General features: G+C 41.2%; 1 protein-coding gene across 9 annotated transcripts in view; it reads left to right on the top strand.

Moving 5' to 3' along the window:
• Positions 1-19,608, top strand: part of MBOAT1 (membrane bound O-acyltransferase domain containing 1) — a 98,673-nt gene that overhangs the window by 35,912 nt on the left and 43,153 nt on the right. For 3 of the 9 annotated variants that reach the window (XM_036446153.2, XM_036446151.2, XM_036446149.2), the window contains exon 2: positions 17,962-18,107. The exons of the other annotated variants lie outside the window; for them this stretch is intronic. In XM_036446153.2, the coding sequence (XP_036302046.1) occupies positions 17,962-18,107 (146 nt within the window). The remainder of the gene's footprint in view (positions 1-17,961; positions 18,108-19,608) is intronic. 9 annotated transcript variants of the gene reach the window in all.

The following is a 19,608-nucleotide window of genomic DNA, read 5'->3' as shown; positions in this document are numbered from 1 at the left end:
TTTGACTCCTTCTCAGGTATTTTCCAAAACGAGTTATCAGTCATTTCTGATGAAATATTTCCATTAAATTGTGGTTTCTTTTAGAAACCCATTGAAATTGCTTAAGCCTGTTTTATGAAATGTTAAAGATTTAAGCCTTAGATGAACTTTCAGAAGTTCATTTGTTTATGGGAGAAGAGGTCTAGAAAATACCAGTAGTATTATTCAGAGACCACACAATTCCCGTTTTGTGTGACATGGAAGAGAACTTCTCTTTCCTTGATAGAGTCCATCCAGGAAAGCTAAACCACATTCATATGTTTCTGACTTTTCCCCAACTACACTTTTATGCATTCTATCATGTTGAAATGTTTACTAAGCATAATATTGATGATCTGTAGATCTATGTCAAGGTTATATATGCATATATATATATTTTACATTTATGTCTTTGCAGAACTTTTCATTGTAGTTTTCCTAGGAATTTACTTTTCCTGGAACAGAAACTTGGGCACAGCCCATCTGGGTGTGGCTCAGTGGTTGAGCATTGACCCAGACAGAAACCAAGAGGTCACCTGTTTGATTCCTGTTCAGGGCACATCCCGTGGTTGTGGGCTTGATCCCCAGTAGGGGGCATGCAGGAAGCAGCCAATTGCAGATTCTCTCTCATCATTGATGTTTCTCTCTCTCTCTACCACTCCCTCTCTGAAATAAATAAAAGTATATTAGAAACAAACAAAAGACAACAACAAAAAGCTTAGGCACGGGGAATTTGCTAACTACAGACTTGGAAAGGCGAAAAGGCACGTTCTGTTTGGTATTAAAAGCAAGAGTTGAGAGAGTAAGGTAGTGTACCTCCTTTACTTTTAAAAGAAATTTAGCCAGCCCTATTAATCTGTTTTCCATAACATTTTACAACACAGCGTATTTATTTTCTCTTTTGTTTTCCTTCTGTTAAATAATGGAACACATTTTCCTGCTGACAGTGATGCTGCTGAGGTAGGATTAATGGGATTAACTATTATGTTTTCTGTTGAATTTGGGAGTGAGAATTAGATTTGAAACAGATCACTAGGTTTGGTTTGTATTAATTATATCCAAATAGTTGTACATGAAATAACTTTGACAGCTAAAAAAAAGTGACACTTGTAACTCAAAGAAAAACACTTTTGATGAAATCAGAGCAGCTCATTCTTGCACATCAGCCTTTGAGTAAACACTTTTTGAATGCACAGCCAAAGTCTGAACTCTAGTTTTTACTGAATAAAACTTAAGCATGATTTTCAGTGCCCTCTGTTATTTGATCTCTGCCCTGCCTTTTCTTTATCTTTTCTTATTCCCCCAACATGCTGGCCAACCTCCCTTGCTCCTGAACTTACCATTCATTCGTTCATTCATTCATTCATTCAATCATGTGTTAGTCATCCATTCATTTCAATTTTGAGAACCAAATATATAGCAAGTACTAGAGATACATTGATTAAAAGGATAGACATGGCCTTTGTTTTTTTGAAACTGTTTGCCCAGGTAATGAGATCATTATAACAGAGTGCAGGGAGTGCTGTGATTGCAGAAGCTGAGGATGCTGTGGGTGCAGCAGAAGGGAAGGGTTCCTGGAGGAAGCAATGATATCTGAACTGAGATCAGAGGACTGAGGAGGGGGGGAGGGAGGTTGGGCAAGGTCAGAGGGGAGCTTAAATGGCCCTTGAAGTTGTCCAGGAGAAATGAATGGTGGCCCGAGTTAAGGTAGATGCAGAGAGGGAAGCAAATGGGGGTATCAGATAGACTTGGGAGATAGAATTAATTAATTGAGCTAGATTCTGTTTAGATGGGTGTAAATGATTGGGCTGTTGAAGGGCCCCACACTTAGATAAGAGAGGAATAGGGGACATGATGAGCTCAATTATAAATGTCATGAAATTTACATGCCTGTGGTTCATACAAATGAGGATTTCAGTAAGCCTGTGGGTATATGCCTGGGAATTCAGGAGAGACATCAGGGCTGGAGAAAACAATTTGGAAGTCATCAGCTGGTATTTGGAGGCACAGGAGTCAGAGAGATCCCTCAGCATATAACATGAGACGAGAAGCTGGCCTGGGATGGCCCCTAGGTATCAGCCTAACAGGGGCAGGTGGCAGGGGAGCAGCTCTCAAAGGAGGGGCACGGAGTGATCAGAAAGGCAGACAACAAGGGAGTTGGTCGTCAGGGAGCCAAGAAGAAAGAGCGGAGAAGGATGCACAGTGTCAAATGTTGCCAAGAGCTCATGGCAGGCAAAGACTGGATATGGCTCATTGGCTTCAGCAAACAAGAAGCTGGTTGGTGACGTGGTCAGAGCAGTTGCTGTGGGGATGCTGGGGATATGTCATGGTTTATGGCATAAAGGTGAGGTGAGGAAACGGAGTCTAATTTTAGGCATTTTTTGGAGTTAATTTTTTACAAAACAAATCCTGCCCCCTTCCCTTTCCCCTCTGACTCTATAGGGGGGAGATATAATGGACACAACAAAGAGCTTGCTTACTACTTGACAGTTTTCAACCTCAAGTTGGCAGTTTGTTTCCTGCCTTTGAAAGCTGTTGTCCATTTTGCTCTGGAGTAGGCTAAGGTTCTTGTTAACCAGGGCCGAACGGTTACTTTGACTTTTGGTCCACATTGGAGTTTCCATTTTGTTACAATAAACATGTATTTTAAAGAACTTGATTACATGATAAGAGCTAAAAATGGCTTAGCCGCCAGGGACCGGGAGGAATCCCACATATTCCTTTGTTGATGGTCCACGGGTGTACCATGCACAGGGCCTCCTGGAGTTGTGACATTCACGTGTCCCGTCTGGTTCCAGGACACCTCTGTTTTATAAATGCTGTGTTTTTTGTTTGTTTGTTTGTTTGTTTTATTCTTAAAATAACTTAAAATTAATTCTGTTTTGAGACTTCTGAGCATTTCGTAGCACATTCTGAGATAATTGGTCACACCCTGGGGTATTGCATAAGAAAAGATGGCTCTGGCTCTGCGCTTTCCATTGTCCTCAGAGACCTCACGACCTCACTCGTAGTGGCACCTGCAGTAGTGAGTAGTAGTATTGGTGACGGGAAAGCGTATATATCTATGGAGGGCACTCTCTGTGAGTGATAAAGTTTTTACGTAAGTCCATCAGGAAAGAAATTGTTAAGTCAGTTTTTTTTGTGTAGGAGGCAACTGATGTTGTTGGGGAAAGAGGCGACTTGGGAGTGTGTTTCCTCTCATTAAATAACCTTATTTAACCTCTCATTTTACCCACTGGGAAAACACAAGTGATATTTATATTTATTGCCTCCTTAGTGATGTGGAACAACCAAGTACAGTGTGTATGCCTGTGTGTGTGTGTGTGTGTGTGTGTGTGTGTGTGTGTGAGTGTGTGTGTAATTTTTTATTCTTTTAATATATTTTATTGATTTTTTAGAGAGAGAAAGAGAAAGGGATAGAGAGTCAGAAACATCGATGAGAGAGAGAGTCAGAAACATCGATGAGAGAGAAACATAGATCAGCTGCCTCTTGCACACCCCCTATTGGAGATGTGCCCACAACCAAGGTACATGCCCCCAACCGGAATCGAACCTAAGACCTTTCAGTCCACAGACCAAGACCGAAGCTCTATCCACTGAGCCAAACCGGTTTCGGCTAGAGTTACTTTTTTTTTTTTAAATTTTATTTATAAGAAAGATGACATAGTAGTATAATTGGGTTATGCTCCATGCTGATTGGGCTTTATTTCTTGATTAATTCTATAATTTCAAATGCATATGCCTAAGAATTTTAGAATAAGAGATTTAATCAGCTTAACAATAACCCACAACCTTTGGACCAACTAGAATAAGAGATTTAAAAAAATGTTAGAGTAATAAATGCTGCCTCTTAAAAGCACAATCATAAATTCAAATCTCATTTGGTAAAGACGATGGGCTGATTTTTTTTTTTTACATCTAGGGCAGGTCTTCAACTATAAGAAGCTCAGTATGCATTTGGTAGGGAATTCTCCTTTTATATTTGTACTCCTGGGAAATGGAGTGGAAGTTAATTTACACTTACAGAAATCTAACAAGTGGAGAATATTTCCCTCCCACCTAATGGAATATCATGCAGCTTTAAAAGTATAAATTACAAATTAGCTCAGTATGAATAAATACGAGGAGATGTCTATGATAATTGTTCAGTGAAAAGTCAGGTTACAGAGTACTTTTACACCATGATCATATTAAACAAAAGGATAAACCAGTATATATGGGTATGTTTTTATAAATATGGACAAAAGTATTAAAAATGTTTTTTCCCCTTAGGATAATGGTGGGTGGTGCATTTCTTTCACTGCACCTCTCTCTATGGTTCATTTTGTAAAAATAGCATTTATTAATTTTCTAATAAAAATAAATTATATAAAAAACCTCTGCCTTTTGAAAACTTTTAAGTTTTTAATTATTTATTTATTGATTTTAGACAGAGAGGAAAGGAGAGAGAGAAACACCAGTTTGCTATTCCACTTATTTATGCATTTATTGGTTGATTTTTAAAAAAAATATTTTATTGATTTTTTACAGAGAGGAAGGGAGAGAGATAGAGAGCTAGAAACGTCGATGAGAGAGAAACATCAACCAGCTGCCTCTTGCACACTCCCCACCGGGGATGTGCCCTCAACCAATGTACATGCCCTTGACCGGAATCGAACCTGGGACCTTTCAGTCCACAGACCGAAGCTCTACCACTGAGCCAAACTGGTTTCAGCTATTGGTTGATTCTTATATGAACCCTGACCATGGACTGAACTCACAGCTTGGTGTATTGGAAAGATGCTCTAACCAACAGGTCTACTTGGTCAGGGCTTTCTATGGCTTTTAAAATTTACTCCATTTAAGTATAGTTTTACTAGATGCCAAGAAGATGAACCTGAAGCTGTTTTAATATGTTTCATTTAGTCCTGGGAATATAGGATTAACTTGCGTGACTTTTTCCTGTTTTATATGAATAACTGGTGTCTCATTTATTTTTATTTTTTTTTAAATTTATTTATTGTCTAAAGTTTTACATATGTCATTTCCTTTTAAACCTTTTGCGAGAAGTTAGGGATGCAGTGTGTTAAACCTTTTTCATAGTTCTGAGTTCACAAAGCAGGCGAATACAGACATCACAGGTCTCTTTGGGCATGAAGTCCTGAATCCATTCATTGATGAGCTAGAAGGAGATCTGTCTGTAGAGATGAGAGACTCTGGCCAGAGTCTCCCTATGACTTCCCTCGATGGACTGTTTTCCTTACCTACAAAATGAGGGCTTGGACCAGATAATTGCAAATAGTCTATATCCTCCTATCTATTTTATGCCCGATTAAAAGATCTTTACACTAAAATATACTCACCAAATTGCCTTTTCCTCCCAGTTAGCAGTGTGATGCTTTGAAGCTGTGATCTCAGGCCTGGCAGCACATTAGAATCATTCGGGGACCTTTGAAAAAAACCATGCCTGGCCTCCCCTCAACTCGTGTCATTCCCTCCCTTTCTTCCCCCCCCCCCCCCCATCAGAGTGGAGCCTTAGCTTCAGTCCTTTGTATTTAAATTTTTTTGTAGCTCCCTGGTTGATTTCAATGTTCATGGTCTTAGGAGTCTCACATGGTAGCTAAGCGTGGGGAATGCTGCGTGGAGTGGTCTGTGTGGCAGCGGGGTAGCTGACCTGATTCAGTTAGCTACAGTTTGCAGCTAACCTGATTCAGTGCCTCCTCACTTAATGTTCTTAATAGGTTCTGCTATTTAAAGCAAAATGGCATGTAATAAAACCATTTTTACGTAGGCTAATGTGCATAAGTGAGTTCAGTTCCTGTGTTGTCACAAAATGACTTGGATAAAATGATGCTCTTCGAGGCCCTGCTGTACTTGTGAGCTCTGTGGCTTACAAAGTACTTTCATAGGCCATTGAGTGCCCATTGCAGTCTGGGGGGGACATGATTATATTACCCACATAACCTTGTAAGCGGTGGGGACTCTTAGCTGAGGTCACTGTTCACTATGGAACCAGACTGAGAGAAGGGGACCACAGGCCTGGCTGGGCGGACTTGGGTCACATGGAAAACTACACACACACTCGCACACACAGACATACACGCACACATGCCTGTTGCTGATGGTGGTCTCCATCTGTGTGTAGAAGTTGACATCCTCAGGCCCTAGTCAGGGTATAGTCACCCCAAACATTGCACTTCCTCACCCGGTGGTGTTTCCCACAGCAGTGTGGCCTTCCGTCCCTGTGGCAGCTCAGGGTTCCTCGCTCAGACAGATCTTATTTCCAGATGGGCCTCTCTGACCCCCGGCACCCCATTTTACTTCCACCCCACATCCAAGGCTGGTGGGGAATTGCCGGAAAGTGTGCTGAATGGACCAGAGTCAAGACACTTTAGTTCTAGTCCCAGCTCCGGCACTTGGTAGCCCAGGCTGAATGACTGACAATCTCTGGGCTCCACTTTCCTTGTCTAGAGAATGAGATGCTGGAATTACCTGAGAAGGTTGAGTTGAATGAATCATCATGTAGTGGCTAAGCAGATAGACTCTGGAACCGCAGACTCCCTGAGTTTAAATTCCAGTGTTTCCACTTACTAGGTGTGTGATTTGGGAGAAATTTTCCTAACTTTAATGTGACTTCATTTACTCATTTGTAAAATGAATGCCTCAAAGAGGCTCAAATAGTTGTGACTATGAAGGGAGTTATTTATATAGGCAAAAGGTCTTAGAGCAGTGCCTAGGATATAGGTGAACACTCCACATGCTAGCTGCTGCTGTTGTTATCATTAAATATTTTGACTGGCTAATAATAGAATTAACTAATGGGGAAATCGTATCTCCATAGGAGGTGGTGACAGCATGATTATGGACAGGGTTTTTCAGGACTCCTTAAATAGTCCTGAATTCTCAGTCTTCCCTGCCTACTGGGACAAGGATGATAAGGATCTGACTTATGGGGTGGGAGGCATTCTGAAGGCAGATCCTCAAAAGATATCATACTTCAAATACTAAATTTTTTTTGTCATGGCTAGAGACAAAACACTTACCCTGTTATATCATTGGGGTCACTTGTTAAAGGTTTTAACTCTAAATGATGACTAATAGATGACAAGATATTTACAGAATAAGGTAAGCTGCACATCTTCTAGTACAATTTAAGCTCTAACCAAGTATATAGGATTCTTTTTTAAGAATTAAGAGGCAGTATTTCACTCCAGAGGGACCGGATGACTTACTCTGAACTGATGGAAGGAGGCTCATGTGTGAATTGTCAAACCCTAGAGAGAAAGTTTGTGCAAGCTGCAGAGAAGAGCTGCTGGAAAGGACTGTGAGCATGGCAGTTTAGTTCAGTCTCCCTCCCCTCCCACCCTTACAGGGCTGAGATCTTGAGAGGCAGCCACAGACCAGGACTAAGCATCTCAGTGTAACTCGTGGTGCTGTCCTAGAGCTGAGTGTTTCAGGTCATTCCCTTGGTCTCTGAGTTTCCTCAGTAGGACAGGGAGGGTGTTGGGAAGACTAAATGAGATAGTAGATGTGAAACACTTAGAAAAATAACCAATATTTGTTGAGTTTCATAAGTGTACATGGTCAATTAATGCTGACTGTTATACTTAAAACTTGTGTGTTTGAAACAGAAGCTAAGGGATAATGAACTTTCTTAGCATGGGCAAACCCATGGCAGGCTAAGGAGCTTTGGACATAGGATGGAGCAGGGAGGCAGGGGCAGAGGCTGGGAAGACCCGCTCAGGAGCCGTTGCTAGTGGGCAAGTAGGAGGCTCCACCTTATGCTAGGACTCCGCTTCCCTCACAGCCTTTGGTTGGGGAGTTGCTCACTTCCCATCTGTAGGAGCAAGGAAATGAAGAGTGTTTTAATCCATGCAGTTGAGTAGCAGATTTTTATTGGACAGTCTTAGGGGCTGACTTGTATTCCTCCCCCCCCCAAATTCATATGTTGAAGTTCTCACCCTCGGTACCTCAGAAAGTAGAGGTAATGAAGCTAAAATGAGGTCTTTAGGGTGGGCTCTAAGCCAACGTGACTGGGTGTCCTTATAGAAAGAGGAAATGTGGACACAGACATGCTCAGAGGGAAGGCCATCTGAAGACACAGGGAGAAAACCATCTACAGGCTGAGGAGAGAGGCCTCAAAAGAAACCCACTCTACTGGCACTTTGAATTCAGACCTGTAGCCTCCAGAACTGTGAGACACAAGCTTCTGTGGTTTAAGCCCTCCCCATCCCCTCCCCAGTCAGTGGCACTTTGTTATGGCAACCTGAGCAAATGAGTATAGGCAGCTATTAAATTCTCCCTGAGTGACAGTACGTCTGGGGAGAACGTTGGGAGCTGGAGGTGGGGGGTGGGGGGAAGCATTACAATATAATGAGTTAGAAATCACTCCAGGTTTGAAACCCCAGCTGACTAGCTTTATGAATTCAGCCAGTGTACTTACCTGTATTAAAATTTTTAATTAAATTTATTGGGGTGATATTGGTTAATAAAATTATATAAGATTTCAAATTGACAATTTTATTAATTTTTTTATGATAGACTTTCCCCCCCCCATTTTTAAAATTAAGTATTATATGTGTACATATCTTACATTGCCCCCCCCCAAATGTACAATTTTATGATGCATCATCTTTATATCGCATTGTGTGTTTAACACCCAAAGTCAAGTCTCTGTCACTATATATTACTGTCTCCTCCACCCCTTTCCCTCTTGTAACCACCATACTGTTGTCTGTTGTCTATGCGTTTTTGTTTGTTCATTTTTTGCTTTTTGTACTTAACTGTTTTGTCTTTATTTTCCTCAAATATAAAGAGCTACTTCATAAAGAAATTGTAAAGCTTAAATTGAATCACTTGTGTAAGTTTTTTCACTGTGCCTGACACACGGTAAGCACTCAGTAAATAACTGAAATATCAACTAGAAGTTTGTTTATAAATTACACACATTGATTATCAATCTTAAGTAATACTTGTCTACCAGCTTGGAAAAAATGGGCTTATTCCAGATTTAAAGCATTTCTTGCTGACATTCCGCGTGGTTTGGAATGAAAGTATATAACAAGGATCTCTTTGAAAGTGAAAAGAAACTAAAGAGTATTGCACAAACAAAAGCTACTTTTGTTCCGTGGTACAGAAAGGAATAGTGTTTTTTTGTACTCTTCCCTGGCCATATTTCTTTGTAGGGGGCAATGCAGAAGAGTACTGTTGGTGGAGGGGGCATGGCTCGCCTTTAAATCAGGAATTGTTTAATCAGATGGGTTTTGTCTTGGTGCATATAAGGCAGTGCTGCTGAGGACAGCATTCCAGGCCTGGACAGCTGCCTGAGCCTCAGTGGTGAGCCACTGGGAAATCACTGCAGTAGAGGAAATCATTTTGGACTGTTAATATTTGCTGTTTGTTAAAAATAGACTGCTTGTATTTCTTCATTAGGAGGAAAGCAATGTTTTTTCATTCTTGGCCAAGTTCATTTTTTTGTTGGAAGAATATGAAGGCCATAGAACAGAAATCCCCAAGTAATGCCTTTCTGTAGCACACTAGGGCAGAAAGATTTAAGACTTACATTTAAAAATTGCAGTGTAGTTTGATTGCACTTTGGTGACACAAGAAGTCAAACTCTTGGGCATGTGGGTTTTTCTTGTTTGTTCTGTGTTTTGGAGTAGAATAGGCCTTTATTTTTAACATTTTTTTTTCATTACAGTTGAATTCAATATTTTATATTAGTTTCAAGTGTACAGCACAGTGGTTAGACAATTATATAATTTACGGAGTGATCCTTTCACTATTTCAAGTACCCACCTGGCACCACTCATAGTTGTTACAGTATTAGATAGACTGTTTTGCTATGCTGTACTTTACATCCCCATGACTATTTAGTAACTACCAATTTGTACTTCTTAATCCTTAGGCATGTGTTTTATTTCCTTGCAGTTACTTCGAAACCTTGCAAGAGCTGTGGAAATTGAGCTCTTGCTGAATCTGAGTTATGTCAATCTTGCTGGTGTTTACAGTCTGATCAGAACAGCTGTGCTCTGCTGTTTCCTTATGCTGTAGGGCCCACACAATACTGGAATTGTGGAGCACATACTGGATCCCAAATGGGAGTTCAGCATTCTTTGATGCTTTGGAGGGAGTGGCTCAGTAGAAAAATAGCCTTTGCACAAGTTCCTTTTAAATGTGAAGGGTTTATTTAAGAGCATAAATGGTATATGTTTTCGCTGTTACTCTTGACATTTTGGTGCTTATAAAAACCACTAGAGGCCCGATGCACAAAATTCGTGCAAGAGCAGGCCTTCCTTCCCCAGCTGCCGACACCAGCTTCCCTCTGACACCTGGGACCCAGGCTTTCCTCATGGCCCCGGCTTCATTCGGAAGGTCATCTGGTATAATTAGCACATTATGCTTTTATTATTATAGCTTAGAAGCCCTGTGAATGAAATTCGGGCAAGGGGCTCTGAGGGCCGAGGCGGCAGCCCTGGAAAGACGTCCAGTCTAATTACCATATTACTCTTTTATTATTATATATGTTTTTCTTTCAGGTGAAACTTTTTATAAGTTGACTTCTTCCATGTATGCCTAATTCCTCCCTAAATTTTATTTATAGTAGTTGCTAATTAATGTAACCTTGAGGATAGAGTAAATATGGATTTTGATGAGTTTCATAGAGTACCTTGATTGTGTGTGCATGCATGTGTGGTGTGTGGTGAGTGTATGGGAAATTCCACATAGAATTACAATTACAGATTATAAAAAAAATTACCAAAAAATTTGCCTAGATTCTAATCACCCTGATAAAATAGCCATATTCAATTTTATGTACTATCTTTGTTTCCCCCCCCCCAAATGCCGCTATTGTTTTTTAACATATTTGTAAATGTACATTAAATTATATATTTTTTATTATAGCAAATGTTTTATTGCAATATAGTACTTTATAATACTCATTTTTAATACTATTATATTGAACTAGAGGCCCGATGCATGAAATTCATGAACTGGGAGGGGGTCCCTCAGCCTGGCCTGTGCCCTCTCACAGTCTGGGACCCCTTGGAGGATCCTGGCCTGTGCCCTCTCGCAGCCTGGGATCCCTTGGGGGATGTCTGACTGGCAGCTCCCGCCACCACCACTGCACTCGCCAGCATGAGCCTGGCTTCTGGCTGAGCAGTGCTCCCCCTGTGGGAGCACACTGACCACCATGTGGCAGCTCCTGCATTAGGTGTCTGTCCCATGGTGGTCAGTGCACATTCAGTTGCATATTAGCCTTTATTATATAGGATAGGATGGGTTTACCATTAATTACTATTCCTCTCTTGTTCCATATTTAGGTAGATTTTACTTCATTTTGCCCTGTAAATAATGCCTCAGCATTTTTTTTTTTCAGAATTAAGCTTTTTATCATCCAAGGAATAAATTTTCATGAATCACTCAAAGTATGGCTTATAGCCAATACTCTCAGATTCTTTTAGAAAGAATTATAATGCAACATGCACTCTTAGTTATTTCATGTGTTAACCAGGGACTTTACTAATAGTTGAACTTTCAGATTCCTTCTCTTTGCTACTAGAAATAATACTGAGGTGAATATTTTTGCACACATTTTTGGGCATTTTTCTAATAGTGGCAATAATAGTGATTTATACTCATTTTACTCTCTCCATCCCTTCAAGATTATTTGAAAGCAAATCTCATACATCAAATCAAACCCATTTCATGCTGCATTTCCAAAGGATAATGCCTCCAATTTTGTTGGCCCTTAGAGAGGAAAGTAGCAAAGATCTAATTCTGTTTCTGTATGAATGTTGTCATGGCAGCCAGTCACTCTTGGCCACAGAGATGGTCATAGTTTCTATCAGCTACTAGTGTTGATATGAACTAACAAACACAAAGAAATTGGTTTCATGCTTCATCCTGTATTTTAAATTTTTTTGGTAAAATATACATTATATGAAAATTCCCATTTTAACTTTAGAAGCATACAGTTCAGGAGCATGCAGTACACTCACATTGTCATGCAACCATCACCACCATCCATCTCCAGAACTCTTTTCATCTTGCAAAATTGAAAATCCATACCCATCTATACTAATTAGACCAGATAGACCAGACATCTTCCGAATGTCCTTCCAGACAAAGCCACAGTGGTGGGGGCTGAGGCAGAGACAGTTAGGGGCAATCAGGCAGGGGAGAGCAGTTAGGGGCATCAGGCAGGTAGGTAGAGGTGGCTAGAGAGGATCAGACAAGCAGGCAGAGGCGGTTAGGGGCAATCAGGCAGGCAGGCAGGCAGAGTGGTTAGGGTGATCAGGCAGGCAGGCAGAGTGGTTAGGAGCAGTCAGACAGGCAGGCAGGCGAGTGGTTAGGAGCCAGCAGTCCCAGATTGTGAGAGGGATGTCCTGTGGGATCAGGCCTACACCGGCAGTTAGACAACCCCAGAGAGGTCCTGGATTGGAGAGGGTGCAGGCCGGGCTGAGACCTCCCCCACTGCCCTTGCATGAATTACATGTACCTGGCCTCTAGTTAAATAATAATCACAGTTCTTCTATCCTCCAGTCTCTGGAAACCACCATTCTTTCAGTCTATAAATTTGACTATTTTTGGCACCTCATATAAGTGGAATCCTATAGTTTGTCCTTTTGTGACTGGCTTATTTCATTTAGTATAGTATCTTTAAGGTTTATCTATGTTGTAGCATGTGTCAGGATTTCACCAATTTTAAGGCTGAATAATATTTCATTGTGTGTATGTATCACATTTTGTTTATCCATTCATCTTTTGATGGCTATTTGGTTTGCTTCCACCTTTTGGGTGTTTTGAACAATGCTGCTATGAACATATGTAGACAAATGTTTCTTTAAGACCCTACTTTTGATCTTTTTGGGTATAGACCCAGAAGTGGAGTTGCTAGATCATATATAATTATATATATATATTTTTTTACTGCTTTCCACAGTAAAAATTCAAAAAAATATTACATTCCCACTAGCAGTGTGCAAGGGTTCTAATTCCTTCATATTTTGTTTTGAAATAATGGCCATCCTACTAGGTGTAAAGTGATGTCTAATTGTGGTTTGGCCTTTACCTTTTAAGGTGTACATCTGCTAACTGAAAAGCAATTCTTCTAGGACCCTCCAGCTAGAACTAAGTGGTGCTGTGCTGTGTTTGCCTTTGAACGTTCAGCTAGCCATTTGTGATTCACTCCAGGCAGAGGGTAGGGGAGTGAGTTGTGTCTGTGTGCAAGAGGAAAGCTTTTAATCCATAATGAAGTCTTGGGTTTATTTACCAAGAACAGTTAAGGGAAAGGATTGGGGTTAGATATAGAATCAGAGACCCCTGGAGCCAGAGGAGACATTAGAGACCAGTTCTCCCAAAGATAGTTTGGGGAAGAAAAAAAAAAAAAGAATTGATACTTAGAGCTTTTTACTTGCCCCTTCTTGAGTTGAAGGTAATGATAGTGTCTTGCTCACTGTCCCCAGTATCTGGCATATGGAGTCAACCAGTAAATATTTGTAGGATTAACCAACTAATCACCTTAATCACCTAAGGCTGCCCAGCTGACATCTCAGTGTCAGAACCAGGCATTCAATTGGCTGCACATTATATTATGGTGACTGGAAAATGGCAGATTGCTTCAGGGACCCAGGGATTCTTCCTGTCCTTGCAGTCCCTAGGGTTACAGGGTCAAGGGTAGTTTCCATGGTAAGGCTCTCTCTTCCTTGGGATTAGGTTGACAGATGACAGACCCAGTGCAGGGGATTGCCAGGAGGCTGAGGCAGTCTGCGCTAGCTAAGGGGTGGCCTTCAGACTTCGATTACTCCTGAATTTGTTCCATCTCATCCCAGCCCCAACGCTTTCACAGTCTAATCCCCCTGACCTTTGTGTTTTTCTCCATCCTGGGGAAGCCCAGTTGCTCGTGGGTGGCTCTGTCTTCCAAACGAGGAGGTCTGCATCTGGCCTGCTTATTAGAATTACCGGAATGCTTTGAAAAGTCCTGATGCCAGGCTTATTGAATCAGAAGCATTGGGGATAGGAACCAGGCAGCAGTATTTTTAAGTGTCTTTAGTCCCCCACCCCCTCAATTTTTATCTATTTCAACAGGTTTTCTTATTGTCCCTCTGAGTCTTATTCCTCCTTAACATCTTGTCTTTTACTTATGATCTAAGGGACATATCCAGATATATACAAAGCCAGGGGCCATCACGACCAAAACAACTGGATGGACCACCGAACAGGCTGCGTGGGGTCACCAGGCTGGCAGGGGGGTTAGTGAGGGATGACCAAATGGCTTAACAGCAGGCTGTGTGGGGTGATCAGGTCAGCAGGGGGGGGGGGGATTGGGGGGCGACCAGGCTGGTGGGAGGGCAGTTAAGGGTGATGAGACCAGCAGACAGAGGCAGTTCAGGGTGATCAGGCTGGCATGGGGGGCAGTTAGGAGTGATCAGGCTGGCAGGCAGAGACAGGGGTAATTAGGCTGGCAGGCAGGTGAGTGGTTAGGAGCCAGCAATCCAGGATTGTGAGAGGGATGTCTAACTGCCGGTTTAGGCCCGATCCCCCGAGGATTCCCAATTGGAGAGGGAGCAGGCTGGGCTGAGGGGACCCTCCCTCTATGCACAAATTTCGTGCACTGGACCTCTAGTAATATAAAAAGTTCACACAATACTAATGTTAATGTACAATTACTTGTAGTTATTTGTGTTCTTTCCCCAGTTAGATTATAAGCTCCTGAAGGAAGGGACATGCCTTCTTTCTCCTCTATGCCAATGGTTCTTGAAGTTGAGTATACATCACAATTATGATTGCTGGACCTATTCAGGGGGGTTAGTGAGGGATGACCAAACAACTGAACAGCAGGCTGCGTGGAGTGACCAGGCTGGCAGGGGGTTAGTGAGTGAATGTCTAATTTAGATGGTCTTTGGTAGGACCTGAAAATTTGCTTTTCTAACAGACAAGTTTCCAGGTGGCTGTTCCTGTTGGTGATTGGGGGAATATACTCTTAAAAACCACTGCTCTATACTCAGGTTCAAGGATGCTCAGTAATTACTGGCCAACCAACAGGAATGGAGCAACTTTTCCTGTAGTTGTCTCCTTAGAACTACATTCTGCTAGATCTGGCTCTGAGAGAATGAAGGGATGTGTGATTGATGACCTACAGGTGATCATAACTTTGACTTTCCAGTTGACAAGTCCTTTATATTTTGAAACTTGCAAAGGTGGTTATCTCTGTCTGTATCTCTCTGTGTGTGTGTTGTTGGTTGTGCATTTAGGCTATATAAAAAAATATGACCAAAATTATGCAGGGTAGGACCACGCAGCTCAACTCCTCTGTGCCTTTTGTGGTATTAAGTAAGGGTGAGCAGTAGGGAAATAGGTTTTTGGACAGACTGATGAAGAATGATCTCCAAAACAGAGGGGAAACTCAGTGCAGCAAGCATGTCAAACTCAAAGGCTAACACGGGCCAAATAAACAAAGTAAGTTTATGTGGGCTGCAAAAAACCAAAAGCTTCAATTTTCATAGAAACATAGGTTTATTTCGATAGAGATATACACTAACTGCACAAATTAAGCATAAAACAAATGAACCCATTTTTCTTGTTCTCCAAAAATGAAGTATTTCCTGTTGCACACACCAAACAAGTCAGTCCAAGACTAATGACATGGCAATCAGCTACTAAAACATTCGCTGCTAGTATTAGTGGAGAGAAATGGTGAGCTTTTGCATAAAGGAAATTAATGCAACACAATTATAGTAATCAGTCATTAGCGAACATTATAGTTCATTAATAATTATGTATAACAGGATATTGTAAAAATTAAGTTACAAAATTCTTGTTAAAATGTTTCTTACATACCGTTATATTGCCTGGGATGCAAAAATATTTGTTGTAGGCTGCATATGGCCTGTGGGTCATGAGTTTGACATGCTTGCAATATAGCCAATTTTTAAAAGCAAAAAAATTATCTGAAAGTATTAGAAATGGGTCCAAAGTATTATTTTTTTTATTTTAAAAATATTTTTATTGATTTCAGAGAGGAAGGAAGAGGGAGAGAGAAATATCAATGATGAGAGGGAAATATTGATCAGCTGCCTCGTGCACCCCCCTTACTGGGGATTAAGCCTGCAACCTTGGCATATGCCCCGGCCGGAAATTAACTGTGACCTCCGGGTTCATAGGTTGATGCTAAAGCACTGAGCCATGTTGGCTGGGCAGTACTCTTGTTTTTTTTATTGGGAGGTCAAAATGACCTCCGGTGGAGGTGATGTCTGCTACCTCTGAGCCCAGCCATCATGAATTTTACAGCTAGAGCTTTTGGTAGCATGAAAAACTCCTGAAGCTAAAGTTGAAGGTATATTCAGATATTTATATCCTTGATCTATTTCAATTAGGTACCATCTAAAAGTAAATTGATACTGAAATTTTCCTTCTGAATACTCTGAAAAGATTAAATTGTTTTTCCACTTTTCATTAACTGATAAACCACTTAATGCATTTTGATTTTGTGTTAAATCAGCTGATCTTTTCTACAGGTGTCAGGGAATTACTGCATTTTTTTTTTATGGAAATATTTTTGAGAGCTAGATCACTGGGGTTTTTCTAAGGAAATTTGATGCCAATGTTGCATAATTGGACAGCATTGACACTGAAAATTTAATGCTGGGCTATTTCTTTATGGATCTTTAATTTGAATTTGAGCAATGTTCTCGCTTACTTAGTGTTAATTTAAAAATGAGAAAAACAAGAGTCATAAAATGGGTGTTGATTATTTTGAAGAAGCATTTGATTTCTTAGGAATCAGATGAGGGAAACCTCTGATTCATTTGCATCTCTAAAAGAACTTATTCTTTATTTTAGGACTAGAGGCCTCTTGGCTTGGCCTGCATCCTCTTGCAATCTGGGACTCCTAGGGGGATGCCAGAGAGCTGGTTTTGGCCTGATCCTCACAGGTCAAGCCGAGGGACCCCACCAGTGCACGAATCCATGCACCAGATCTCTAGTATGAATATAAGATTTAAAAAATTATATATATTTTATTGATTTTTTTTTACAGAGAGGAAGGGCAAGGGATAAAGATTTGGAAACATTGATGAGAGAGAAACATTGATCAACTGCCTCCAGCACACCCCCTACTGGGGATGTGCCTGCAATCAAGATACATGCCCTTGACCGGAATTGAACCTGGGACCCTTCAGTCCGAAGGCCAACACTGTCTACTGAGCCAAACCGGTTAGGGCTGAATATAAGATTTTTGGTTAATTTCTTCCCGCTCTCCCCCCTTCCCCTTCCCTCTGATATTCATCAGTCTGTTCCATGTTTCCATGCTGTGGTTTCCCCTCCTGCATTGAGCATCTGCCCCCTGGTGGTCAGTGTGCATCATAGCTACCAGCCGGTCAGCCAGTCAGCTGGCTGCTTAGCCTTTTGGGTATGTAGATAGCGTTTGTGGGTGGTGGGAAGAGACCCAGCAAACCAACCTCACAATCAGCTGCTGTCTTTACGTGAACAAGTCTCCTATTGTGGGTGGGAAAGCAGCCTTGGCTAGTTTTAAAGAACTGGGAGAAACTACCGGTATGCGTTGGAGGTATTTCAGGTCGATTCCAGATCACCATAATAAAGCAAGGAGGGCAATAAAGCGAGCCATAGTCTTTTTGCTGGATGATGGTGGAGGGCCTTGCCTTCAGTTTGTGAAACATACAACACCTGTGAAGCACAGTAAAATGAAGCGCAATAAAAAGAGGTATGCCTTTGTGAGGTTCACTTGCCTTTATTGGGTTGCTTGCTTCTTATACCAGTGAGGAGGGCCCAGTTCTCTTCAGTTTGTGGCTCCTCCTCCAAACGGACACCCTGCTGCGGGAGAAGTACAAGTCTGAGATGCACCCAACATGGAAATCGGAAAAATGTCGAGAACATTCTCACACAGTCAGAGCAGTAAAATTTTGATTCTTTTTTCTTTTCTTTTTTTTTTTTTTCTTTCAGGTGAATTTTGTGGCATGCCAGCTCGTTGCTTTGTTTGCTGCTTTCTGGTTTCGCATCTACTTAAGTCCCAGTAAAACCAGTCCCGTGGCCCGGCACACATTTGCCACCATTTTTGGCATCTACTTTGTTATCTTTTGTTTTGGCTGGTGAGTATGAGCCTCCTGAATTCTAATGTTTATCATTCGGATGTTTTGTGGCAATTTTCTTGGCATTTCCCAGACTCTAAGGAAATATCTACAACTATATCTATGTGTGTGTGTGTGTGTGTGTGTGTGTGTGTGTGTATACTAGTATATATTACATATGAATTTTGCTTAATAGGGAAATTTGAGAAGTTTACATTTACTATAATCAATAAATTTGCCTACCCATTGAAAGTCCATTTGGTGAATTTTTCTAAAGTTACACTTCTACTGATCTCCCCTGGGTCATGTAAATGGGTTTTTATAAGGTTTAATTTTCCAGACAAAGAACCATTCCTAAATGTTGTGGACAGTGGTGTTTTTCTTGATTACTGCTGGAGATAGTGGTGTTTTTCACCCACAAGAGGAGATTTGTTCGTGTAAAGGCTGCAGCTGATTGTGAGGTCCATTTGCTGGGTCTCTTCCCACCACCCACCACCCACAACAATTGTTTTAGTGCTGGTCTTAAGGAATGGGAGTCATTCTATTTAAAAATATGTTTTTATTGATTTTAGAGAGATAGGAAAGGAAAGGGAAAGAGAGAGAAACATTGATGTGAGAGAGAAACATGATGGGATGCCTCCTGCACACCCCAAATCCAAAACCTGGGCATGTGCCCTGACTGGGAATTGAACTGGCAACCTCTTTGCTCAACCAACTGAGCCCACTTGCCAGGGCTGGCAGTCATTCTTAAACAAAGAAAGCATGTAGATCAGACTTTCTAGATAAATCCTTGGGAGTGGCACTTCTTGTGGAAGAAGCTTTAGGAAGCAACATTTCTAGAAGTACAACTGAAGGAGATTTGTGAATTTGTTCCGGGCTCTAGAATGTTGCTCTTCCTCTTTCAACAAAAATTTGAGAAAGATTGATGAGTATTTTGAATCAACCAACAAGACAGGTAAAAGCCAGCTCAGTTTTGGTTCTAGTACTTAACATTTTTTTGGGGGGGGGGAAAGTCTGAAGAAAGAAAGAACTCTCTTTCAGACTTGACTTGTGTATGTGAAAAAAGTATAAGCCTGGCTGATGTGGCTTGGTTGGCTTTCATCCCATGCACTCAAATGCTGCTTGTTCGATTCCCCGATCTGGGCACATACCCAGGCTGTGCGTTCGATCTCCAGTGGGAGACAGCTGATCGATGTTTCACTCTCACATTAGTGTTTCTCTCTCCTTCTCCCTTCCTGTCTCTAAAAAAAAAAAAAAAAAAAAAAAAAAGTACAAGCATCCCATTCGTGATTCCTAACATCACTAGTGCTACACTGGCAGATTGTGTCAAGACATCCTAATATCATTTCAAGATAAAGTTTTTAATTTCACAGAACAAAAATACTTGATTTATTTTTCTTACATAAACATGAATTAACTGATGAGTTGCTTTATGGTGGGGTGGAGGTGGAGTAGCAGTATTGGTAGCCAATAGGTACGTTAATATGAAATATATTCAGTGTTTTTGCCCCCCCCCCCAATG

Source organism: Pipistrellus kuhlii, unplaced genomic scaffold, assembly GCF_014108245.1.
Source record: "Pipistrellus kuhlii isolate mPipKuh1 unplaced genomic scaffold, mPipKuh1.p scaffold_m20_p_2, whole genome shotgun sequence".
Taxonomy (NCBI): Eukaryota; Metazoa; Chordata; class Mammalia; order Chiroptera; family Vespertilionidae; genus Pipistrellus; species Pipistrellus kuhlii.
The sequence above is the reverse complement of the archived record's forward strand: the minus strand, read 5'-3'. Positions and strand labels throughout refer to the sequence as shown.